Below are 27,694 nucleotides of genomic sequence, written 5' to 3' on the forward strand. Positions count from 1 at the left end.
TTGGCCTTAAAAGAAAGTTATCACGTGACCAGCTGCTCTTCTCACTTCTCTGCCCCAATGTGCACCCAAAGTCTCATCGAGGAGAGGACTTCAGAAAAAAACGGATTTTATTCTCTAGGGCGCGTCTTGGGACGTTGAAGTGGCACAGTTGTCATGTGGAAGCTTTTTCTTATTGTGCGGGTTAGGGTTAAAAGCGCGGTAAAAAAACTACTTTACATAAATATTACTTTGCTGCAAAAGTCTCAGTAAGCTGTTTCTCGAAGCGATCTACAACTTTTCCATTGATACTTTGTTCCTGAAGTAAATAAATAAAAAGTTAGTTAATTAATCTTACCTAATTAGTCAACCTTGAAGAATGAAAAAAATACTGCGGACTAGGTCACGCGACTCTAAACAACCCTCATTTGGTTTCAGACGGCTAGGACACCCCGTGTTTTTTAAAAGCTTGGTTACATTTAGCTGGGACACTTGGTATATGGCTTTAGTCCAAATTAAAGTTCTAACAAGGCCAACTGCGCAGACAGCGGAGCTTCAACAGATCCATGCGGTCGGATTCATTTATAAGTCCTTTCAGGAAAAGTGCTCCATAGAAATACACTAAAGGTTACAGAAACCACGCGTACATTCCCTAAGTTCTCCAATTATATTACCGGAATTATTAGACAGTGATTTCAGTTATGTAAACTTTGTTAGTCGTAATATAACCTGTATTATATTTGATATTTTAGTGATGTATCGAAGTATCGAAGATACAGTATCGAGTATCAGTATCGAAAATTGATTTCGGTACTGTATCTTGTATCTGTATCGGAGATACAATTTTCAAAGGTATTGAGTATCGTATCGAAGATACTATTTTGAAGTATCTTGCCCAGCCCTGGAGCGGACGACAACGATTTTATTAGTTGTCGTGTGCTCCAAAAGGGGGCGTCAGGCATCTGTGGGTGACCTCATTATTTCGAATCCGCGCACTCTGACGTCATGACCATTTCGACCAACCGAAAAGCGTGACACCTCTGCTGACAACCTTCTGTAGACAACGATGAGGCATTGAAGGCTTTCGCCTTAAAACTAATCCTATGGCACCTACGCGCGCTGCCTGTAAGGTTGAGCGGCATGATCGCCCAGTGCTGCCAGGTGCGAATACATCTGTCGGAAACCGTCAGATGGCAGCAGCGGCCTCTCTTCGGAAAAAAGATCACAAATGCCAAAGCGTTTGGTTGTCACCAGAAAGGCCATTTTCGTAGCCAAGCATTAGGCTACACTGTATAATGGTACAAATAAATATTTTGTGAAAGCACAACCTTAACAATTATATACAAATCACAAAGTCAGGCATACAGGCCCAAGGTGGATAGACCGTAGCACAGCGAGAAAGATTATTAAACAGGGCTGAGAAAAGAATTGTGGCCCGCAAGAAAAATAGGCACAGAAGAACGCCGTCATACATAAATTAAAAAAAGAAATACTTAATAAAGGAAGTAGATATAAAAGTGCATTACAAGTGAACACAGAGATAAAAATCACACTGAGGATCGTGTTTTGTTCTTCACAACTCTTTTAGGCACAGAAGAACGTTGTCATATATAAATTAAAAAAAAGAAATACTTAATGAAGGATGTAGACATAAATATGCGTTACAATTGAACAAAGAGATAAAAATCACACTGAGGATCGCGTTTTGTTCTTCACAACCCTTTTTGCCTTTTGGAAGGCAGTTTTGAGCACATCCGTTCAGAAGCTGCCGTTCAGATGCAATGCAAGCTGCACACTGTTGCTGCAGTGGTTCAGGGCCTCTTTCCAGTACGCCGACCCTGGCTCTGCCGAAGTCCGGGAACTCAACTTATTGTACACGTGTATGGCGTAGCTGTCCTTGTACACATCCCTTGTGTCTTCGCTTGCGTTGGCAACGAAGAACAGTTTCCATTTGTCGTAAGGTACGGGTAGAAAATCCGAGTAGGGTAACACCTGTGCGGAAGGGCATTTCGAATAAGCGAAGGTGGTTCGACTGGTGCTGTTCGAACTCCGTGACGGTGCAGCTACACTCTAAACATGAATACGCCTATATGGGAGTAACAAGAGAGTGATCTGTCCTGCAGCGCACTCTTTTATAAAAGAAAGTGCGCTAAGGACAGTCTACTCCGTTTTTACGCCTTTCTGTTAAAGTGTAAAGCTTGTAAAGGAAAATACAGGAAGTAACAGAGCAAAGAGTGCCAGGTTTCACTATTGCGCGCAGTTTTTTTTATTAAGTTATGGAATTTAAATGCACTGCATTCGGGTGAAACTTTGGAATGTCCCGTTTCCCTCAAGCACATCACTTTTCCACATAATGCACATGGAGTTTGTTTACAAATTCATGATTTTGTTCACAGCGCAACAAGAACGGGAAAGACGAAAGAGTAACACAAACAAGCGCTGACTATCAACTAGTTTTTATTGAAGAACAACTCTTTTACTCTTTCTTTTTTTTTCTTTTACTCTGTTACTCTTTCGTCTTTCCCGTTCTTGTTGCGCTGTGAACAAAATCATGAATACTTACGAACTCGCCCAAATTTCTGCCTTGTTGCTTACAAATTCATTCTCGTCTCCGCCTCGCTGTTTTGCCTCACCCACCTGAAAGCCAAGACCTTCCACCATCCGGCATCTAGCTATTTGCCAAGGCGAAGGAAGGTCTGAACGGTGCACGCTTCACCTCTGATGAATCCGTGAAAGCAGTCTGCCTCCAGCAGTGTTAATTATTCTGCAAAGAGGTCTACATTGCAGAGAAAGGGTCTGTTGACGCTGATGTGCATTGTATAAAGAGTGGTGTGCCCTTCCGAAACAAGATGTCCCAGACTTTCAATTGATAACAACACTTTTCACTTTTGTCGTGATAAAAAAGAAACAATCCAGGAGGCAACTGATCAGCCAAGGGTAAGGGGATTAGAGCTTGGCTAGGATATACATATAAAGAAAGCCAACGGTTTCAATGAGTATGGCCTTCTTTCTTTGGCAAACATAGCAGGCAATGCTTCCAGAACAGCGAACACCCTCTTGTAAGCGTCCGTAGGTGGTCACATAGCCACTGCCTGCGTTCTTCCCGCAAAATTCACACATTGCCAGAAAGGTTACGGCATTACGGTGCTTGGCCCGAGAACACGGGATATACAGACTTCCGCCGCGTTGTGCATGAACAAGATTAGTCAAGACTGTGTCAGTACCCCGTCGATCGCACTCCACAAGAAGGAAATTGCCCATCTTGATGACCACTTTCAGCCGTGTTAATCCTGTCCATCTTCCTTGACTTTTTTTTTTTCGCCGTTATGCTGTGCAATGTCCTGCACGCGTCTTTTTGCTTCTTTACTTGTGGTGGTGGTGGTGGCAAAAACATTTATTTAGGGTTAGTTATAGCTGTCCCTGAGGACCCCAATGGCTGACGCGATCCGGCGCGCTCGCTCAATCAGCGATTGCTGGTCGCTCGGGTCCAAGCTGGACAGGGTAATGAAGGGTGCGAGATGTGTGTTTGTTTGCCTAGTGGACTCGGGCGACAGGTGCCAGTTTTAACTTGGCTCGCACACACATTCTGCAACGTTCATGCCATTCATGCCTTTTGTTATTAGCCTCACTACTTCCCTTTGTTTGTTTGTTTGACCTATAAAGACTTTCTGTTTGTCCGTCAATAAACCTCAGTTGTTAGCTCAGCGCCTGTGTACTCGTGTCACCACTTTGTCTTTTGCGCTGTTTCCCTCTATTAAATTTTATGCACCAACTGGCTCGGCAAAATTCCCTCTTGGAATAAGTTTCTCTCCGCAGCGACCGCGTTCGATTGATTCAAAGTACAAAAAAATGTTCGAGTGCCATTAAGTGCCAGTGCTCCTTAAAGATCCCCAGGTGGTCGAAATTGATCCAGAGCCCTATACTCCGGCTTCTCTTTCTCCTTTTATTGCGAAAGCAATACTACTTGCACTTTGACGCTTTTGCCGTGCCGCGGCGGTGACCACCATTGACCTTCATTTGACCTTGATTGGATTAGATTGGATTGGATTAGATTGGATTGGATTAGATTGGATGGGACTGGATTGCATTAGATTAGATTAGATGACATTAGATTACATTGGATTGGATTGGAATGGATTGGATTCATTGGATTGCATTGGACTGGATTGTATAACCGATGCATCACCACAAGTCTAACCACAAGCACCACCACCAGCTACACTACCAGCTGAACCATGGCGTAGGTACGGATATTGCTTTCGCAATTACCGGGCTTAACCAAGCTAAGCCACAGCGAATTTTTTCTTCTTTCATTCCCTCTTTTATCTGTTTTTCTCACCGCGCGATTGAGGCCTCTACCAAGAGTACTACAGTAACCATGCCACCGGTTTTCTCACATATAGACATTAATTTAGGGGTGTGCGAATATCAAATTTTTCGAATACGAATCGAATACGAATACTTAGTTCCGAATATCGAATCGAATATCGAATAATCAAGGACAGACGCATTTTATCACTACAAAACATTTATTTGGGCACCCAAGAACATCACAGTTCAACTATCGATGATTAAATGAACACAAAAGGTGTGTGTGGCTGCACAAAAAGTATCAAAGTCTCGAACATTATTCTTAGAAGAGTGGAAATATCAGAGAAGATGGCTAGTACACAGCATTGATTAAGGCTAGCTTGCCATCAGCACAAAAGCGCGTTGCTGGGATGACGTAAAAGGTTGTCGTGAAGGAAAACCAGCTGCACCACATGGTCAGGCAAAAGTAGTTCCCTTCTAGCTGAAACGACTCCTCCAGCCACAGAAAATGTCCTCTCACTTGGCACTGACCTGGCACGTATTGCGAGGTACTTTGTGCACAGCTCTGACTATACCAGCTTCGCAGGTATAGGCACAAAAAAGCTCACCACCGCAGTCAGCTACGGCATGGCCCTTGGAGGAAGAAAGAATTTTCCTTCCGTGTAGGCGCCGCCATGCTGTTATGTATCTGTCGATAGGACTTGCGGACCGAAATGAACGCCGGTGCTCACAATGAATAATCGGCTAGATACGAATATTCGCGTCGGGTCGAATATTCGAAAAACACGAATACTTGGATTGCGAATCGAATTCGAATACTAAAAATATAATATTCGAAATATATTCGAAAATTTCGAATATTCGCACACCTCTAGACATTATACTTTTTTTAACCTTCACATTACCTCGTAAGGTCAATAATTAGACAATTAACTTTTAGTGATAAAATTTCTACTTTTAGGGGAAAGGTTATATTGCGAAATTGATGGCCGTGAACATCAAAAGTGAGCACTTTTTTAAATTCACCTAATCGGCAATGTGGTTCCAAATATCGAGCATCAAAAATACGCATTTGAAAGCTTTTTGACTCACCTTTCCCGCATTACTTAATTAATAAATGGCGTCGCTTCGGGTTGTGTCGTCACCGAAATCAAGTTAACTTCCTCTGCATGATCAAATAGACGAACTGCGCCTGCATTTGATGCATAAAACGTGCAAGAGACACCATTTTATAAATATGCAAAGCGGGAAAGCCATTTCAACCAGCTTTCATATGCTTAAATTTGACGTTCGATATATCGAGTCCCATTGCCAATTAAGAAAATGAAAAAAACATAGCTCACCTCTTATGTTGACAGCCATCAGTTTCACAATATAACCTTGCCCCCTAAACTCCAAAATTAATAGATTAGTCGTTAATTTCCGAGCCCACGACCTCCGAATTACGCGTCCGGTGCACTACCAACTGAGCTACGGCGACGGCTGTCAAATCTTTCGGTTTCAGGGGTATTTTTATATATGGTCCTAACCTTCAGAGTGCTCACCAGCGCCACCTCGCCCTTAAGCGGCAGACATAGTACGTCCTGTAGTACCGCTGGCGTGACGTGGAATGTCATTGAACGACGAGGGGGGAAGCTGTGTGAGAACTCTCTTATGCTTCCTATGGCAGCAAGGGTGTCAGAATCGAGGCCCTCGTTAAGCAATTAAGCAGACAAGGGGAAGGGAAATGAGGGATATATATATATATATATATATATATTACACACACATACAACACACGTTTATTACTTTGAGTAACAAAGCAACCGACCTCGCCTTGCAACTAACCAAACTCACCATGAAGTCTTTGCCGCTGTGGCACCAGCGTCCGACCAGCTCCTTAACACTTCGTTTGCCACAGTATTCCAGTGTGACACTGCGCAGCAGAAGAGGTCCTATGGAGGCCCACGCTTTGGGATCGTAGACCTTGACCGCACGCTTCATCAGCTCCAGCAGGAACGGCTCGCCACGGTGGAAGGCCAGGAACCCATTGCTGACCGAGTCGGCTTTTTCCAAATGAGGGGCAGATTTCTGCATGTCACGTCATTAAATCTCTTTATCACGTCATTAAATCTCTCTAAGGACAATTTCACACTTCCTTCACCTGTTGTTTCCACCGTTATGAAAGCTAGCCTGGCTCTATGGGACGTTACTAAAATTGAAAGTCATGCCCCTGTCCTGTTCTTTCTATCCTTTCTCTATTTTCGTCTGTTCAGCGCACTTTATTTCAAAGAAAGGGGAGAAGTAGTTATAATTGAAGTAGGTATGGTCTTCACGGTGCAAGTACGGATATTTCCCCGTTACGTTATTTAAAGGGCCACTGACCAGTATCTGGATGTTTTAAACAAACAAGCTCGGTGCATAGATGAGACATCGGAGGTAACCTCTGCAAAATACTGGAGTCAAGCGGGCTGAAAAGGCGTAAAAATTAATTTCAAACCCAGTTCGCTCTTCCTTTCAAGAAGCCAAGCTCATCATCCTCTACGCTGGCATCACAAGTCTTACATATGACTTCATCTTCCATGCCTTTGCTAAAGCCATTCTATTGGTCTGCCATTCTGACTGACAGCTGAAGGGTGGACCCAACCGATGCGTCGCGTCGTCTGCTTATTGAGCATACATGTTCCCATCGGGCCTTTCGTTTTAGCGCATGCATACAAGCCTACAAGAACAGGGTTTTTAGTTTCTTGTCCCAGTTCGTGCATGCTTCAGCATGTTTAGTGCGCTGTGCCGTGTCGTACAGCCTTCTTCTCGTTCAAGCACTCGACCGACCCTCACACACACTACTTCTGGCTTGTCCATCTTGTCTTTACACGGCCGCTGTCCTGGTTTTTCTCAGCTCCGTTGAAAGCCACGAACTTAGAAACAGAGAAAAGACAAACGCGCAGAAGAAAGGCACAAAGACACACGGTGACATGCAAATGTGCACAGGCTTGCTTTCCAAGAAATGCGGACAGTTCTCGGGTCGGCGCTTCATTGTGCATTTCGAACAAAACGGACTGTTGAAGGCTGAAGGTTTATTTCCGCAACTAGGCGTTGCGAGGACCGCCAGGGAAAAAGCTGTATAGACAGCTTCAGAGGCCCTGGCTTCCACTTACAGGGCAGTATTGACGGCGGCGGAGTACGACATCAAACAAAATGTAAGGAGAAAAATGACGTATGTTCGGTACAGAGAATGAAACATGTACGTTCAGTACGCAGTACATTGTGCTTGTAAAGAAAAAAAGGAGGAGGTCGAGCGGATCGCGCCTCTCACAGTGTGTGGAGAAATTACCTCTATACTTCGTCGCTAGATGCGCACGCAGCGGCTAGAATTGAACCACAATTAGGTGCAATTTGCCGAAGAATTATTCCTTGAGCCGTATCATCAAGTAAAAAAAAAATGTGGTAGGGTTTTAAAGTAGTTTAACCGCGTAGACCTGCGAAAGCATTCTTCAATTCGTTCTTCAATTCATTCTTCAATTCGAGGAGACACTTAAGCTCCGCCTTGAGGGTGTGACGCGGTAGCTGTAATTGGTTAATGTCCATATATGCAGAATTGATCCTTCTCTACTTAACATTCATAGATGGCGGCGAGTCCTCATATACCACTACCTCATATACCAGTGCAGTGGTTAAGCGATGCGCCACTGCACTGGCAGGTGGCTGTTTCTATCCCAGCCATTGGTGCTGATTGTGCGACCCGTGTTGCTCTTCCCGAGCAACCTCTTGTGACCAGTCATTAGTTTAACTGCCACCCACCACTTGCCTCCCATTGGCTACAGATGGCGCGACGCTCCTCCAAACTTACCCGAGCTTCCTCCCATAGGCTCCAGCTTGCATGACGCTTCTTCGAACTAACACGAGCTTACCAGAGTAACTAGGATAACAAGAGAAACAAGGGGAGACAAGACAGACAAGACAAAACAATTCTTGGTCATGGTTTGTACGTCTGGACTAGTGATTTCGCTTTAAAACACGGGGCGAGGAACGACAAAAAAAAAAAATCTGCGAGGACACTTTGGCAACTAAAGTGTTGAGAGGTGAAAGCCGAGAACACTATGCCATGACGACTTCCGGTGGATGTGACATCACACCATTCCCGTGGCTATATCGACGTCCGCGCTATTTCGACGCAATTTCAACATTGTTGCCTGTAATTAATTAACTAATTAATTTAGTCATAAAGCTTGGCCTCCAGGTTCATTTTTCCTCCTCTATCTGAAGCAACCATTGGTTTTCTTCTATCTTTTATGGTTCCCGAGTTAAACGCGTGTGACACGCTTTGTTAACGGACGACAGTATGAGCCATTAAAGGCTTTCGCCTTAAAAAAGCGCAACAAAGCGGCAAAAAAAGACCCCCCCCCCTCCCCTCCCCTCCAATTGAAATATCTTGGGCAACGAAAACCAAGAAAATAATACTTTCTTTTTTTTTTTTAAGGCGGGGTGATGACCGTGGCATGTAATGTACTCCACCAGATTCCACGCCTCCCGCTAACATCGGAGGAGGACCTGATGCCTCACAGCAATCACAGGGGTAGAAAATACTTTCCACCAGAGGGTGATCAGTGACCCTTTAAAGGGGCCCAGAAACACAATCTTAGTTAACTGTTTTGCCTGTTGATTGCATACAGTGAGTTATAATGGTGCTATTAGCGTCGGTAACACCGCGTATATTCCGTTTTTTAATATTTTAATGTCCTCCCCAAAACAACTTCATGGCTCTGATGGTGTCGCCACACAGTGGCGGGTTTTTAGCAGCGGATATGACATCACCTGGCGCGAGCTTGATGACCGGACAAACAGTAAATATACTGGAAATTGTGTGAATAAATAGAGACACATTTTGTCACCTGTCTGCGTTTTATATTAGATCAACAAAAACAACTTGTCTGTCTTAGATGAAAGCCCTGCAAAGCAAGTAAAATAAAAATACACCACCAGGGGCGCTCTGGGATGGAAACGACGCTGCCAGTCTCAGCAAGAACGAGTTACAGAGAGCAGGCAACCATGGAGTACAAACTTCCGCGACGTACTCTGGCTGGCTGTTTTGATTGGTTGCGCCAGGTGCCGTAATTGGGGAGCGAAATAGGAGTGGGAAGCCCCGCCAAAATCGAGTTGAGGGCAGCGTTTTGTTTGCTTGTATTTTGAAATTTCTTCTTTGAATAACTTCCGTTCCTGTGCATCGATTCCTGTAATTCTTTTTAAGTCAGCATCTGTGTGACATAAAGAACCCACCTGAAGTATAGCCGGTATCCCCCCAAGCAGTGTTTCGCAGCCCCTTTAAGAACGAGCAAGGCTACTCCCACGCTGGAACCCCCCCCCCCCCCCCCCCCATGTCCAGTTGGTAGAAAAGGCATGCATAGTAAGTGAGGACGGACTCACCGCTGGCGATTGGGAGACGAAGGACGGCAGGGAGTCGAGCGGCCGCAGCATGACGACGTCGCTGTCGAGGTACACGCCGCCGCGCTTGTAAATTACGGCCAGTCTAAGAGCGTCCGCCAGGTGCTCGACGGGATAGACACTCCTGCTCAAGACCCCCGACCGGTACCAAGGGTCTAGCGGCGACCCTTGGAACTCCTTGAGGGGCTGTCGGTGAGAGTACAGGGGAGTACATGGAAACCAATACGGAGTACATGAGTGAACTGGCGGATTCTTAATGGGAGAGTCTTAGCTGTGGCCCATAGCAAGAGGAGTGTCCACAGCGCTGAACTAGACTAGTGCTGTAAGTTCCACGAAGGACCGAGTCCAAGTACGAAAAAATTACTAGACGCTGAGGCAGCGCATGATCGAGCGTTAGCTGTTAAGTATTGTTTTTGTTTTGTCTTGCTCGAACCATTTTGATGCCAACGTATACAGCATAAGAAGACAAATCGTTTGACACCACTTCAAATGTCCTCAAAGTAGTCTGGTCGTAATGGGCGTCTGGTGATAGAATTATGGTTTTGGAGACCAAAGGTCGCCGGTACGAATCCCTGTAATGCGTTAAGTTTTGATTCGACTAGCAATTTTATGCTCCATAACATGCTGAATCGTTTAATACCACTCCGAATATTCTATGTCAATTGGGTGGTTCACAGTCTGTGTACCAATGGTACACTCAACGGTCCAATTCGGCTGTTTGCACACGGGTATAGGGAAACGAAGGTGGTGAGGTATGTGCTGCTGCTTATAAGTATACGTTGTTGCCGTGCAACCGTGAGTACGCCTCCTTGTCTGGGGCTGCTCTTAATTACTCGAAGAGTTGTTACTTTTTGTGGGGTCTACCCAGACTCGTATTACATGTTCAATACCTTTGCAGTGGTGCGCGCAGATGCGCATTTTAGGTGTGACGTACGACTGTGCTGGAATATGGAATGGTGTGTGGTCTTCGGTCGTCGAAGACATTACAGCTCGTGTGCGAAGGGCGCAGACATTCGATTTGCCTCTGCTTGAGAGGCGCTACCTGGTTCAGTCCGTCATGCTCGGTGCCTTCTGGTACCTCTGCTACACTGTTAAACCACCCCTCCGTGTCATAAGGCGAGTGCAGACTACAGTTTTTTCGTTCTTTTGGTCAGGCGGAACCGAGCTTGTGGCCCGTGCTGTTCTTGGACAACCACGGGAGAGAGGAGGGTTTGCCTTTCCAAATTTGTCCGTCACGTCCTCGCTGTTAGCGTTGAAGAGTATTTTGCGTATCCTGCTAGGAAACGCGTCTCCGGCGCGAATCCTGGCTCGGTACTTTTTGGGCCCTTCTTTACGCTTTTTGGATCCGGCGGCCCCTGTTAATCATGGACCCCAGTCAGAGCAACCTACAGCTTTCTACGCTTCATCAGTGGCCTTTTACAGGCATGTTAGAGCAGTAGCACCTGCTGTCAACATCGTTGCAGACCGTGTGGTGGACATTATGGGCACGCTATTGTTACCTGTTGTGCCGGCGTCTCGCCGCTCACCTATGCGCCGGGTTCAGTGGGCGCGTTTAGCGTCGACACCTCTCCCAGACCATCTACGTGACTTTGTCTGGAAACTTGGCTGGGCAGTGCTCCCTACTTGTGATCGGTTAGAACGGTGGGGTGTGTTACGCTCCAGTACCTGTCCGAATTGCCCGCTCCCGGAATCTAATCGCCACGCTACAGTCACCTGTGTTGTAGCGCGTCTTTTGGCGCGCGGTTCATGCGGGATTTCGTGGGCAGGGCATTTCGTGCTTCGTCTCCCGCGGCCGCTTCCCCAGCGGCCGTTTTGCTCGCCTGTTAATAGTTGCAGGTCTTTTTAGTTTATGGCGCAGTCGATGCGCCGCGGTCGCTAGTGGCTTTCGACGCCGCGCTGTGTGGCCAATTCTCGGCCGTCTCCGACTGGAGCTGATCAGTTTTTTGTCCGAGGAACTCTTTTTCTTGGGTGAGGAAGAGTTTCTCCGACAGTGGTCATGCCCATTTATTTCTGTAAATAACGGTCGTATTGTCTTGGTTTTTAGGCCAAACTGGCGCTAAAGTATCCTTTTGAATGTTTCAATGTCCAGTTATTGCATTTTCGCTCTTCTTGCAATCGGTATATATGCATTCCTATTTTACATCGCCCATTCCTGTTAGTTACTTAGAAATGTTTATGGTACCTCTTTAATTGGCTCGCCTTACATGTGTCATGTGTTCTTGTAAATGTGAATGTATCTAGTAACCTTGGCATGTGTACATATGTAAATAAAATTTTTTCTAAACACCGGTTGAGATGTCATGGAATGGTGCCACCTGCTTACATATTACGGTGGCCATATGGTCACGTGGTGTGTATACACTGTTGCTATGTGATGAGTGCCTTCAGAATAACGCAACCTTGAGTAACGCGAGTAGCAGAGCTAATGATTAAATTGTCCATGTTTCAGTTCTTCCTTCCGCACTAAACGCGTTTCTGAATGCGCATTTCGGTCAGGCGCATGTGTTGGTGACAGCCGAGATCCTGGGGTGATGTTTAAAACCAGCAAGCTTGTGTGGCCGTTGCACTAGCCCTACATTTCCCTCCATATATGATCACTTTATCGCGTCCCACGCGTCAGTATATTCGCGAGAGTAGGAAACGTGTTGCTCGTGCGCCAGGAAGCAGCCACGTGAAAGGAATTTGGTTTGGTTTGTGGGGGTTTAACGTCCCAGAGCGACTCAGGCTATTAGGGACGCCGTAGTGAAGGGCTCCGGAACTTTCGACCACCTGGGGTTATTTAACGTGCACTGACATCGCACAGTACACGGGCCTCTAGAATTTCACCTCCATCGAAACTGGACCGCCGGGGCCGGGATCGAACCCGCGTCTCTCGGGTCAGCAGCCGAGCGCCATAACCACTGAGCCACTAGGGCGGCGTTTAAAGGGATTTCCCCTCACCCACATCGCCAACAACACTTGTCGCAAATGTGCCGCGCAAAGTTGGTTGCATGACGACTGACCTAACTTGCACCGTGGGTCTAGTCGCGATGCAGCGACAGAGAAGCACGTGCCTCAAATTTGTCGCTTTTTTAGTCGCTTATGCGCCATTAAACCCAACACAACACAACGATGAGGTGGGGAAACTTAGATTGACAGAACAAGCATCACCTGCGCTCCGCTCGATGTCGCAGCAAGCAGAGAGAGTGAGAGAAGAAGAGGAAAGGCAGGGAGGTTAATCATCCGTCCTGATATAGCAGTTTTTGTGTATGCAGATGACATAAGCTTTTTTCGCCTCGGCCACGGATATCCATTCGCTTTACCAGATTCTGCAGGGATATTTGGATGCTCTTGGAGTTTGGCTGCACCGTATTAATTTATCCCTGAATGTTAACAAATGTGGCACACTGGTATTTCCTCCAGACACGCCTTTGTACATTTCATTAGCCCATCACTCTATCTGATTCCACAAGTGGAATCCGTTACATATCTAGGTGTTACTTACCATCCAACCTTAGATTGGAGCCTTCATATCAGGAACAACGTGCGTAAAGGAGAACGCGCTCTAGGCCGGCTGACGCGAATCGCCAATAAAAGGTTTGGGATGCGCCGCGACACATTATTGTTACTTTACAAAGCTTATGTAAGACCTATACTTGAATTTGGTTGCATTTTGTTCTCTGGTAGCGCAAACTACAAGGTCCAACCCTTAATCTTACTGGAAAGGCGTGCTCTACGTCTCTGCCTTGGTCTCCCAAAATCAGTTTCAAACGCCCTGCTTTATCTCGAAGCCAGTACGAGATCTGTTAGAAAAGTATCCGACTTTATTTTTTTTTTTTTGCGAACGCCTGATGGATATGAAACAAGCGCGCTTACAGCAGTCAACCTTGAACCCTCGGGCGCATGTACGAATTTTTTCCCGCCTGCCGATAGCGTCAGTCGCTGGCAAGCAGCGTTTGAGTGAGGCAGTGCGCAGTGCTCTCGTCGGTTTTTTGTTGCAAGGAAAATGGCGGAGCGAGAGGAGCAGCGCTACTACCTCAAATTTTGCCAGAAACTTGGCGATAGCCAAGTGGAAACCATTCGAAATGTTCAGACGGCTTTCGGTGATGATGCTATGAGCAGCACACAGATTAAGCAGTGGAGCAACTGGTTTAAAGACGGCCGCACATCCGTGGAGAGAGAGCCACGCTCCGGTCGGCCATCAACATGCCGAAATGACCAGGTAATTGCCGAAGTGAACGCTGTGGTGATGCGGGACTGTTGTGTGACTATCCGAGAAATTGCGGGAGAGGTGGACATCAGCAATCTTTCTGCACATTCCATTATCACCGAAGATTTGGCCATGAAGAGAGTGGCAGCGAAATTCGTGCCGAAGCTGCTGACAGTGGCGAAAAAGCAGCTTCGTGTTGAAGTCTCAAAGGAGATGCTGGATTCCACAAACAGTTACCCTGACTTCACCGACGCCGTAATCACTAGTGACGAGTCTTGGGTGTACGGGTACGACCCGGAAACCAAATCACAGTCGTCACAGAGGACGCATTCCACGTCATCAAGACCAAAGAAGACCCGCCAAGTGCGCAGCAATGTCAAAGTGATGCTGACTGCTTTTTAGACTCCCTCTGTGTGGCACACCACGAGTACGCACCCCACAGGGTCAAAGAATGACTAAAGAGTAACAGAGATGTCCTCCATCGCCTACGTGGCGCTGTGCGGCGCAAGAGACTGGAATTGAGGTCAACAAGAAATTGGCGCATCCCTCGCGGCATTGCTCCTGCACATTCCTCGCATTTGATTCAGACTTTTCTGGCGAAAAACCAGACTCCTGTAGTTCAACAGGCTCCTTACTCTCCTGATATGTCCCCCTACGACTTCTGGCTGTTTCCTAAAATCAAGAGGTCATTGAAAGGAGCGCGATTTCAGAAAAGAAAGGACATTATGGCTGCAACGACAGCAGAGCTAAATTCCATTCCGAAAAGGGTCTTTTCGGAATACTTCCAACAATGGCAGCACCGCTGGGAGATGTATATGGAGCCCCAAGGAGACTAATTTGAAGGTTATTAGGTTTCTAACGCTCCGGTTATGCCAGTTTTTTTTCTTCGGCCAAAGGTCGGATACTTTTCTAACAGACCTCGTATGCCCGATTTAATTTCCCGCTTTCAAATACTCACGGTGCGAACTTTCCTCAGGTCGTTGGACCCGATGACTAATGTCAGTACTCCTATTTTTGTGTCTCAGCAGGCCTTACTTTTTAACTATCATTGGCCACGATATCAACTGCCACAAATTACCTTAACGCAGAAACTTTTAACCCCGATTGGTGTTGATCTCAGTTCTTTGCAGTGGGTTGACGACACGCCGGCAGCAGTGTAATTCCATTTTGACCACATCTTCCCATCTCATGCTAAACACATGCCCACAAACATTTTAAACGGCATTCTTTCTGGTCATATAGCGGAATTCCCCCATCATGTAGTGCTTTCTACTGATGCCTCCGTCAGCGGCCAAAAAGCTGCAGTTGGCATCTTTTCGCAGGATTTGGCATGGAGCTATTCTGTCCGCATCCCAGATTATATCCCCATATTCTTTGCGGAATTTTTGGCTCTTGGAATGGCCCTGCACGAAATTCCGTGTCATGTATCTCAGGTTATCATCCTGGCTGATTGTTTGTCAGTTTTAGTCTCCCTTGAAACTCCCCAAAAAGATTTTTTTGTGCCGTTTCCTGCGATTTTTTGTCCCGTCCACTTTAAAGGAGGTCCGTTTTGTCTGGGTTCCTGGTCATGCAGGCATTCATTCCAACGAGATGGCTGATTATTTAGCAAGGTCAGCTCTTGACGGGCCAGTAACGCATCCCGTCCCGAATTTCAGTCTGCTGGCGATCTCCAGGTTTCAGCGGTTCCAACACATATCAGCCAGGTTACGCGATCCCCTACTAAATACTGCTGATTATCAGCACTTAGCGTATAAATGGAATGTCCGTTCGTGTAAAACCAGGCAGTGTGAGGTATCAATGACGCGACTGCGGTGCAGGATTCCCAGTTTAAATTTATACCTATGCAGATGTGGGTGGTTTCCGACAAACCTATGTGACTCATGCGGGGTCGTTGAATCTGTGGACCATTTCCTGCTCTACTGTCCAAAGTACACACTTCAGAGAAAGATTTACCTGGAGGTCCCTCTCTCCAGGTTAGGGCTCCCGTTATCTCTGCCATTGTTGTTATCGTTCGGAGCGAGCGCCAAAGGATTTGCTTTGAGTTCAATTTGTGGGAATCTCCATGATTACATAATTGCAACTGGTAGGTTGATTTGCTAACTCCTTTAAAAGTCTCGATGTATTTTTTTGTTTTTTTTTTGTTTTTTTTTTAATTATTATTATTCTCGCCAAAATGTTCATTGTTATTTCACTTCAAATATTCTTCTGTCGTTTTTCATGAATACATTTTTCAAAATTCACGTTTAATCCTATGAAAATTTTCTTATGTATACCACTACACCTTGGCCAATCCCCCCACGTGGGTATGTGCCATTATAAAGAGGTGAAGAAGAAGAAGAAGAAGAAGAAGCAGATGAGTGTTCCGGCTGGATAACCTGCAGCAGGGAAAGAGAAAAAGGGTAAGAGGATATGTAAAAGATAAAGAGTGAAATCGGGCTGGAAGCAGGGATCGTCAGTTGATTACATGCGTGGTGCGAAGCCACAATCAGAACGCAAGCACGAAGCCCTCCGGAGTAAAAAAAAAAAGAAAGTTCTTTATATGCCTTGAGGGCTGCAGATCGCTGGGGCGACAGTCCCGTGATTTTGCCCTCTGTTAGAAAGCAGGGATCGAAGCGCTCTGGAGCACAGCGCAGCGTTTCTTTTGCTCCAAGGCCCGCAGTGACAGTGACATAATTCGTGGAGCCAGTAGAAAACCATATAGAAGAACACACTGTCGCGTCCTCGCATCTTCACGATGCGGAGAAGTGGTCCCGACGCTCAGTCACTTCAACATACATGATAACTTTGGTAGCCTGGACGCAAAATGGTTCAGTTGTATAATCCACGGACTGCTTGCGAGAGAGAGCAAGGCTATGCTTATTATGCAGCAGTTAAGCAGCTAGAACCAATACGCCGATATAGTAAGAAAAATAATAAATTCCCGTTTCGCCTGCTGCGTAGTACGCGAAACGCGGCGAGAGCCGTTAAACTGCCCACTCGTGCGCAGTCGTGTGAGACGTACACGTTGTCGCACGCCGGCGCCGCTTAGCCTCGATGTGCATCACCATCCTGCCTAGCTAGTCACCGCGTTTTCAGGCCAGAGCTCAGTGGTTCGCCTACTTCCTTGTCGACCGACGTGACAGAAATGACAGGTGCTTCTCGTCATCACTGTAACCCTATCGGTGATTCACGCAACTTACTCTCGCACGCCCGCACGCAACTCCGCGCTTCCGGTGCGCAAATGAGTGGACGCTGGACCACACGATTTCAGTCGAACATACTACTAATGGCTTTTGCTTGAAAAAGTCATTGCGGGGCGGTTCACAAGCATCTTGCTGCTTTAGAGGTGCAGCTTACCGTGATGGTGCTGACGACGACGTTCGGTACGATCCGGAGCATGTCAGCGAAAGGGCCGGAAATGACGTTTCCTGACCGACCATCGGTCGCTGACAATAAATGCACCGTCCATTTTGGATGGAGTCTTGCGGTGGATTCCACCGCGCAGGCCATGCGTGCAGTGATCTGCCCCCTACCACCAGTTTCGAGGAAGAAGATCTGGGAAAAGTTGGAAGTCTTCTCAGGCTCAAAACTTCCTGCGCAAAAATCGACATCTCATTAGAACACATCTATAGTGCCTGGCACTATTACACGTCTATGGAGTCGACACACGGTTTATTGAAAGGAGACCGTGTGGCGATCATACGCTATTGTAACACACATACACCTTAGTAAATGCTGAATAAGCCGTTAGTTCAAACCTCAATGCATTCTAGCTCTTCTGTCACACGGCCAACTAGGAACTTCACTAAATTTTCTTGACCAAAAGAAGCGCAAGGAAGTTTTTCCATAGAGGACAGAGCCTGTAACGAGCTTCTCAGAGGAGCCGGGGGAGGGGTCTATTAGGCACTGTTCATCTAGTGCAAGCACATAAAAAAAAACTTTTCAAAACAACTAAATAGCATTGTTAATTTTTTTAATCGCAAAATGCAATTATCTAGACACATCTTTAAACAAATGCAAAGGCGAGCCATCAAGCGCCTGATCTGAGAGTATAGTGCGATGGCTAGAATGAAACGTAAGTAACCGAGCTGGAATAGTTGTTTTATGCAATAAAAACCAGAAGTACGAACAAACACATTCACGGTATAGCAGCAAAAATAGATGACTTGGAAAACCGAAGTCGACGCAACAACTTATTGATTTATGGTGTGACCGAGAAACCGGAGGAAGACGCTAAATCACTTGAGGAACACGTTAAGCAAGAAATCTTCAGAGACAAGCTGGGCATGGAAGTGAAATCGGCCGAAAGAATTCACAGGATAGGTAATCCTAAAGGCAAAACACCACGTCCAGTCATAGTTCGGTTCTTCAATTCCGCAGAGAAAACAGATATTATGTCAAGCTGTTTCAAACTAAAGGGCTCTAACATTTCCATATCTGAAGATTTTTCAAAAAGGGTACGAGACTTACGCACTAAGCTATGGCGCTCATCGGAGCGAGAGAGGGCGGCTGGGGCAAAGGTGTCGCTTTCCTTTGATAAGCTAAAGGTCAATGGCAAGGTTTTCATTTGGGATGAAACACAACAAATCAGGGTCGAAATAACAAGAAGGGCCGATGATGCAAGGCACACCCAGCCTAACTCAACTCCAGGAGCAGCAAGCTCGAACAGTAATCATATCTGACCGGCCAAAACCAAAACACTAAGAATCCTGTCATTCAATGCTAGAAGTATAGTAAACAAGTTAGGTCACCTCGAGCAGCTAATTCTGGGACACCATCCTCACATCATAATTATAACAGAAACATGGTTACAAGCAGGGGTACGTGATTCGGAAGTTGTTCCATCAACATATAAGTTGCTACGTAAAGATAGGGGTTCGCGAGGGGGTGGTGTAGCTATAGCTATTAAAAACAACATAAAATATTCAGTCCTGAAGGGTATTGTCGTGTCCGGTCGCTGTGTTGAATGCAGCGAAAGACGCACACGGTACTTTTAGACTTCGTTTATTTAAAGCCGATGAGGGTGCGACCACCGGTCGCTGTGTTGAATGCAGCGAAAGACGCACACGGTACTTTTAGACTTCGTTTATTTAAAGCCGATGAGGGTGCGACCAGCGTCGACCGAGGCAGCAGCCGAACTGGCCGCCCGAAGAAAGGAGGGAGGGAAGAAGCGTCCACGGGAGGGAGTGGCTTCCCAGAACAGGAGGAGGGTGCGGGGGCGCACCGTGGGGGGGCCTCTGGCGACAGCGTGCGACGAGGGGCAACTGTCGTTAGGAGGGGAATGCGAGTGGTCGTTAGGAGGAGGATGCGAACTGTCGTTAGGAGGGGGCGCACACACACAAAAGCGATAAGGGGACACAACACTTCCTTCCCCCTTAGAAAGTTGCCTGGTATCGTGCAGGGGGTCGGCGCTCACGCGTGGAGGCGCGCTGGCTTTGTGCGCTCGGGGGAGAAACACTTGTAGGCTGGCTGTTGTTCGCTGTGTCTCCTGGGTCTGTCCTGGGCGAAGTCTCTTCTTCCGGGAAGAGGTGCCAGGCTATGTGGGAAAATGGTGCACGTGTTCTCTCCGCTGGCGGACAGCTCTCAGACGGCGTCGTAAATCTACGCAGCTGGTTGAGATGTCGGCGTGCTACTGTGCCATGTATGTTGACGAGCCAAGAGCGCAGGCCTATGCGTCTGACAATTGTAGCTTCCTCCCAGCGTGGCTTTTTCAGAAACTGTCGGGCGAGGACGCGCTGCCCCTCATTAAGCGTGCCGCAGCGCGGAATTGCTTTTTCTTCCCGGAACGTCTCTGCCTTTGGCTCGGGGAGGATGGCTGTGAGCTGGGTTCGCATTTCACGCTCGAACATCATTTTCGAGGGGGTCTCGCCTGTTGTGCTCTGAACCGTCGTGTGCTGCTTGAAGAGAAAGCGCGCAAGGCGGCGCTGCAGCGAGCCTGTCTGATCTCTTTCAAGGGCGCGTTTTAGCTCGGCTACGTAGCGCTCGGCTTGTCCGTTTGTCGCTGGGTGGTAGGGGGCCGATGTAACTGATGAGATCCCGTTGTCGCGATAAAACTTGAGGATCTCCGCAGACACAAACGGTGTTCCGTTGTCCGACACTACCTTGCGCGGCAGGCCGAACGTTGCAAATAGTGATCGGAGGTTGTCAATGACTGCTGCCGAAGTCGTCTGTCCCATTTGCCTTATCTCAAGCCACTTTGTGTAGGCGTCTACGACCACAAGGAAAGTGCAGCCCTCAATTGGTCCTGCAAAATCAATGTGCAGTGTGTGCCATGGTGTGTCTGGCTTTTCCCATTCTGGGACAGGAGCTTTCGGCGGGGCGCTCCGGCTGCTCTGGCAAGGCTTGCATTCTCGCACCACTGTTTCGATGTCGTTGTCAATGCCAGGCCACCACATGTAGCTTCTGGCACACTTTTTCATTGCAACGATGCCCCGATGTCCGGCGTGGATGAGAGACATAGCTTGTGCGCGTAGTTCTCTCGGCATCACAACTCGGGACCCAAATATGATGCAGCCGCGATGGGTGCTCAACTCTGTAGCTCGCCTGCGGTAAGCGTCGAAGTTGTCCCCTTTGAGTTTATGCACGTTGCCTTGTTGAACAGCTGTGTAAACTAGCCGGAGAGCTGCGCACTTCTGCGTAGATGCTGCAACTGTGCCTGCTGTAAGCGGAGGTTCTGGCAGTGCTTCGAACATCAGAACGTCTCCTGGTGGAAATGGTTCGTCAACAGTTGCGTCTAGTGGCAGACGGCTTAGCGCATCGGCGTTTTGATGTTTACTCCCATTACGGTAGACCAGAGCGTAGTCGTACGCTGAGAGTTTGATGCACCAACGTGTCATTCGCGGAGACAAAGTTGGTGGCATAGGCCTTTGTGGTCCCAGAATGCCCAATAGCGGTCGGTGATCGGTTATAAAGGTCACCTTCCGGCCGGCAATGTACTGGTGAAAATGTGTCGCCGCGTAGACGATGGCTAGCCCTTCTTTGTCAAGTTGCGCGTAGTTGCGTTCTGCTTGCGACAACGTACGTGAGGCGAAGGCGATGGGAGCTTCCCTTCCTTGCTCGTCAGTTTGCGATAGAACCGCGCCGACTCCGTACGGTGATGCGTCGCAAGCCAAAAGCAGAGGCTTCCTTTCGTCGTAGTGGCGGAGGACTGTACATCTTCGAATCAGGTCTTTCAGGGCATCGAATGACTGCTGATGGCGTGGCGACCATGTCCATGTCACATCTTTCCGAAGTAGTTGGTATAAGTCGTTGGCCACGGTAGCTCTTTGTTCCAAGAACCGGTCGTAGAACGTCAAGAGTCCGAGAAAAGCCTGTAGCTCCTGCTTGTTTGTTGGAGCTCGTGCTTCTGTGATCGCTCGCACTTTGTCCTCGGTAGGGTGAATGCCTTCCGCATCAATTCGGTGTCCCAGAAATTGCACCTCTGGCACCGCAAAACAGCACTTCGATTTGCTTATGCACAAATTAGCGTTTGCTAGCCTTTCAAGAACGAGCTCTAGGCGCACTGCATGCTCTTCAGTGGAAGTGCCACTGATGATGACATCGTCAAGGTAGACACAAACTCCTGGGATGCCCTGAAGCACTGTCTCCATGAATTTTTGAAATATGGCCGGGGCTGCAGCTACGCCAAAAGGCAGTCGCTTGACTTTGTACAAGCCTTTCAGTGTGTTAATTGCCAATAATTCAGCAGTTGACTCGCTCACCTTCAGCTGCTGATACGCCTGGGTGAGGTCCAATGTGCTGAAGACTCTTGCGCCACGTAGTACACTGAATACTTCTTCAGGTGTCGGTAGCGGGTAAGAGGACGCTTTAGTCGCAAGATTGACGGTGCTCCGGTAATCTCCGCAGAGGCGTATGGTTCCGTTCTTCTTGCGAACTACGACAAGTGGTGTGGCCCATTCTGAATGCTGCGTCGGCTCGATGACACCTTGCTGCTCCAGTTTGTACAACTCTTTTTCAACTGAATCTCGGAGAGCAAACGGCACCGGCCTGGCCTTCAGAAATTTGGGTTGCGCGTTGTCCAACAACTCCAGTGTGACCGGGGGCCCTTCGTTTCCTGGAATCTCTTCCGAGAATACTCTTTCGTATTTCTCTTGCAGTTGCTCAACCATGTTCTGGCTCGGCGTCTGGTGTATGCCGCATATCATCACGCCTAGTGGAGAAAACCAGTTTCTCCCTAGAAGGCTTGATCCTGTGCCCTTCACAACAAGCAGAGGTAGCGTATGTGTCTGGCCGTTGTAGTTAACCTGCACGTTGGCAGAGCCCAATAGTGGCAGATTCTGTCCTGACCACGTTCGCAGGTGCGTGTCGTCTTGTTGCAGGGCGGGTGCGTCAGATGGCCATGAAGTTCGGAACGTGTCCTCACTGATCAGAGTACAGGCTGCGCCGGAGTCCACCTCGAACTTAATCAGCTGGTGATGTACGCTTACTTCTGTAAAAATCTTCGGTCGCGTGCCGAGATTCATGGTGTTCAGGTCGTACAACACAGATGGTGTTGCTGATGTTGTTCCATGGAGATCAGATAGCGGCGTATTCTCTGAGGCGTTGACGCTGCGATTAGGCTGGGAAGGTGACTTTATCTTGGCAAGTCTCCGTTTCGTAATGCATGCTCTTTCGATATGCCCTCGCTTGTGGCAAAAATTACACGTGGCTGACTGGAATCGACATCCCTGGGGGTTGTGTTGGTCGTCACACCGCCAGCAGCGTTGTGCCTTTTTGACCGATTTTACAACAACAGAAGGCTTGCGCACCTGGTTGCTTGTCTGGTGTACCGGCTCGGTGTTCCGGCGAATCCCTCTCTGCTGGTGACCGGCGCTCTCCGCTCGAACGGCGATGTCGTAAGCTTTGCTGAATGTGAGGTCCTTCTCAGCGAACAGGCGCTGCTGCAGTGACTCGTCACTCAGTCCGCACACAAATCTGTCGCGTAACATCACGTCCAAGGGAAGCATGGTGGTGTTAGCAGAAGAAGCTGCGTCTCCCTCCTGCCCGGTAGCTGTTGTCGACAGCGTTCCAAAATTGCAGTCGGCAGCGAGCTTCTTGAGCGCGGCTACGTAGGCGCTCACAGTTTCTCCTCCCAGTTGATCTCGTCGTTGGAAGCGAGCCCGGCTGTAGACCTCGGATGGCCTTGGGTCGTAGTGCTTTTGCAGCGCTTTTACGATGTCGTCGTAAGACACTGCCGCTGGTGTGCTTGGCTGAATAAGGGCGCAGACAGTATCGTAGGTCTGCTCCCCGCACAGCGTCAGCAGGTTGGCCCTCTTCAAGGCTGGGTCTGTGATGTTGTTAGCTTCAAAGTAGAACTGAAGGCGTCCAACCCACGATGACCACGATGAGCCGTTGAACTCTGGTATCTGATTGGGAAACCCTCGCGTAGCCATGGCTTGTCAATAGCGTTGCGTAGCGCGGGTCGAATCCACTTTCTCGTCGCCACTGTCGTGTCCGGTCGCTGTGTTGAATGCAGCGAAAGACGCACACGGTACTTTTAGACTTCGTTTATTTAAAGCCGATGAGGGTGCGACCAGCGTCGACCGAGGCAGCAGCCGAACTGGCCGCCCGAAGAAAGGAGGGAGGGAAGAAGCGTCCACGGGAGGGAGTGGCTTCCCAGAACAGGAGGAGGGTGCGGGGGCGCACCGTGGGGGGGCCTCTGGCGACAGCGTGCGACGAGGGGCAACTGTCGTTAGGAGGGGAATGCGAGTGGTCGTTAGGAGGAGGATGCGAACTGTCGTTAGGAGGGGGCGCACACACACAAAAGCGATAAGGGGACACAACAGGTATTGATGACCACGAAAGTGTGTGGTGCAAAATAACATATTCCGGTAAATGTATATTACTGGGAGGCGTGTATCGACCCCCAAACGCCCCGCCAGATTATCTTGAAAAACTGAACGATTATCTGTCCCAGCACACTAACTCAAGATCTAAGTTGATTTTATCGGGGGACTTTAACTTGCCAGGGATAAATTGGGCGGACTTTTCACACGACGGAAAAGATGCCCAAAGCGCGGGAACGCTTTTATTTACAGCATTTAGTTTTTCCTTAGATCAGCTGGTTACCGATAACACCCGAGTTCTGTCGTCTTCCTCTTCACTTCTTGATTTAATTTTTGTTAGCAGTACACTTCCAGGGTGTTCAGTGCGCATCGAAGACGGCATATCTGACCACAAACTGCTAGTATTGTCATGCCCCATAGTAGTCACTTGCAAAAAGAAGAAAACACTGCCAATCTTTGTCAAGGACTATGAGCGTGCAGATGACCCTGCAATTCTAAATGCACTTGAGAACAGCTTTGCCGAATTCAGCGCACTGACCGATGTTCGTGAACTATGGTCGTGTTTCAAAAACATTGTAAATACTTGCGAAAAGAGATACGTTCCGCTTCGAAAAAAACGCATAAACAGGGAGTACCCGTGGATAACGCGCGAGATAATTCAACTTAAAAGAAAAATAAAACGACGGCGTAAAAAAGGAAACAAGAATGACATTGCAAGTCTTGTTAACTGCTTACAGAGCAAAATCCGAGACGCAAAAACTCGCTTCTTTGATTTGACGCTGCCTTCCTTCATGGCTCACAACCCTCATAAGTTTTGGCGCTACTTATCTGAAGAACAGTCAACTGGTTCCATCATTACAGATTCCAACGACACCATAAGTAAACCTGATGACATTGCAAATGAATTCAATAAGTTTTTCCAGTCCGTTTTCAACAGAACAGCCTCTCACGCTTCTCTACCCGCATACACAATCAAGAAACCCATGACAGAACTAATCATTAGTGAAGATGGAATCCTTTCTCTTTTACAAACACTTGACACAAAAAAATCTCCGGGTCCTGATTCCATCTCGAACACATTTTTAGTCCGATACGCTGACTGGGTGTCTAAATACCTGCATAAAATTTACACAACATCTTTACAAACACTCGTAATTCCAGATGACTGGCGCTGTGCCAAAATAATTCCTATACACAAATCGGGTCCTAAAACTGAACTGAATAATTATCGTCCGATATCGTTAACAAGCACTAGTTGTAAAATGATGGAACACATTATTTTTAAAGCCATAATCTCATATCTAGAAAATAATAATCTCATTTATGAAAAACAACATGGTTTCAGAACAGGGCTTTCAACAGTAACGCAGCTTGCTGAAATTACTCACGACATCGCTAACACAATTAATGAAGGCTACCAGATAGATGCTATATTCTTAGATTTCTCTAAAGCGTTTGATGTTGTTCCTCACGATGACCTTGTAACAAAATTACTATCTTTTGGCATTGATCGCAACATTGTGTCATGGATTTCCTGCTATTTGCAGAACAGAAAACAATGCGTTAAAATAGGTGAATACGTTTCGCAAAACCTGGATGTATATTCGGGTGTACCCCAGGGATCAGTACTTGCGCCTCTTTTGTTCCTCATTTATATAAATGATATTCATTCCTGTGTTAGTTCATCGATCCAGCTTCGCCTTTTTGCAGACGATTGTGTCGTATATATAGCTGTAAAAAAATCTGACGATCAAATTCTCCTTAACAATTCCCTAGAATCAATCCACGCTTGGTGTATGACCTGGGGAATGAAACTTAACGCAGATAAAACCAAAAGTATCACATTCACTAATAAGAAGCATCCTCTAAGTTTTACATACACACTTGGTGACACACAGGTTAAAAAATATGATCAGGTGAAGTATCTGGGGCTCATCCTAACATCTAACCTGCGTTGGGAGCCCTACATCAAATCCATTTGCTCTAAAGCTGAAGGCAAATTACATTATTTAAGGAGAAAGCTCCGTAACACGCCGGCCCATATTAAACTCAGTGCCTATAAAACTCTTATAAGACATACCCTAGAATATGCGGATATAGTCTGGAGCCCCCATCAAAAAAGCTTAATCAACAAATTAGAGCGCATCCAAAAACTAGCAGTGAGGTTCGTCTATTCAAAGTATTCACGTCAAACTAGCGCTACCAGTCTAATAGTTCAGTCGAATTTACAAAGCCTGTCACAGAGAAGAATCATTTCCAGATTAAAGTTTTTGTTCCAACTTCTTCACGGTCACTTCAAAATAGCCAATTCACAATACTTACACCCGCCATTCAAACACTCGTCTAGAACAAACCATAGTAAAACACTTCGTCAACCAGTCAGCCGTGTAAATATCCACAGGTACTCCCTGTTTCCAGATGCTATATCATATTGGAATAAATTGCCTGAAGATGCGGTGAAGTGTACGTCCGTGGAACTATTTCTTAATTATATCGAAAAAAATTGACTTTTCTGTTTAATTCTCTCCTAATCTTTTTGTGTTTGGGTCAGAGAACATCTCTGTATTTTTGAATTTTTGTTTTTACTCTGTTTGATCAATGATGCATTGTAAACACTCCTGCATGGGCCCGAAAAGGGCCTGCAGTATGTTCAAATAAATAAATAAATAATAAATAAATAAAATATACCTTACAGTAAAGATAAACTGGATGGGGCACTTAAGCTTCGCGTTAAGGGTACGACACAACAGCGTTAATGGGTTAATGCCCATATATGCGGAAATGGTCATTCTCGACTTTCATAGACCCCTTGGAGTCCTCATACCACTCGTGGTGGAGCGGTTAAGCCACTGATCTCCACTAGGGGAGCTGGATGCCGCATCGGGCTAGAGTCACTGGAAAAAATTTCAGAGTACCGCAAAGGTCGGAATTTGACTGGCAACACTGAGCGGCCACTGCCATTTACCTTCCAAGCCGACTGCGCCGCAGGAAGGTCGCCGTGTTGGAAGAGCTTGATATTCGGTGACATATCGGGTTGAGTGTTCACTGAAGCGCAAATACTTCCTGCTCGGAGACAATGGTTACTCAGAAGAGAAAAAAAGATATTGTTATTATGTGCGAAGTAATGCAGCCGGCGGTTGTTTTGCTCCGCGGTTGCGTTTACTGCAGGAACTGTGCTATGATTGTGAGCAGCATCTTAGCGCTGCTGTCGGGAGCTTGTGCACGCCTTTTTTCCCTTCCGCGGAGCAAGCTACGAAGGAAACATTTCGCCACTCCGAGCATCAAGGAGAGAAGCTCGTGCTTTTGGGCAGTCAGCATCGTGGACCGCCACGGGATTGCCGTCTCGTTCAAGCAGGACGAAACTACTTGACATTAGCTTCTTCCCATCCACTCGAGGCTTCTCGAAGTCTTCAGCGCAAAAGTGGTCCTGCAAATGTTTGTTGTACAGTTAGAAGAGTGATGCTGGTCGCCCGAATGCTGGGCTGCCCAAGGAGGCTCCCAGGGCTTTTTCGAGTGAAGCCCTGTTTCAAATATGTGGAACAAGAAAAACATGGAAGATTGCTGTAATAATAAGCTGAAACACCCAAATAAAGAGGCGAAGAAAAAGAATACGTTTTAAAGGTTTCTAAGTTTACGCAGTGACACTTAAAATAGCTTATTTGGGATGTAAACACGCATGTCGCCGCAAACACGCAGCTTCAAGGATTGCTAACATTTGGCCCATTTCTATTTTTCTACCAGTCCCAACACAACTGAACAGAAAGCGGCCGTTATGTGAACGTAATACATGCCCGACCATGCTTTTATTGACTGCGATCGTCACGGTCCGCGAAAAACAAGCGCCATGGGTCGAATGACTCGAGGCGCGGAAAGATCGTGCGAATGCTTGGTGCACGTTAGGACGCGGAATTATCGCGCGACAAATGTGCCTTCGCGTGCCACAAGCACTCGTAATAGTCGGAAGAGCCGTGTGTGTTGAGTAACAAGCGCGTACACGTGTACCCGCGTCAAGCGGGCAAGCCGCGATCGATCCCTGCGCGACATGCGCGACGGC

The 27,694-nt window shown here is 47.2% G+C and overlaps 1 protein-coding gene across 1 annotated transcript; it reads right to left on the reverse strand.

Annotated features, from left to right (window-relative positions):
• Positions 1–1,734: 1,734 nt before the first annotated feature.
• Positions 1,735–27,014, reverse strand: LOC149332337 (lactosylceramide 4-alpha-galactosyltransferase-like). The gene is made up of 5 exons (XM_089555733.1): positions 26,606–27,014; positions 17,234–17,469; positions 9,691–9,894; positions 6,124–6,357; positions 1,735–1,968 (listed from the first exon to the last, which is right to left on the reverse strand). The coding sequence occupies exons 2-5, from the start codon at positions 17,384–17,386 to the stop codon at positions 1,735–1,737; spliced, it is 825 nt and encodes a 274-aa protein (XP_089411859.1). The 5' UTR covers positions 17,387–17,469; positions 26,606–27,014.
• Positions 27,015–27,694: the final 680 nt, after the last annotated feature.

The sequence above is a fragment of the Amblyomma mixtum genome, chromosome 8, assembly GCF_055824585.1.
Source record: "Amblyomma mixtum isolate Tamu chromosome 8, ASM5582458v1, whole genome shotgun sequence".
Classification (NCBI taxonomy): Eukaryota; Metazoa; Arthropoda; class Arachnida; order Ixodida; family Ixodidae; genus Amblyomma; species Amblyomma mixtum.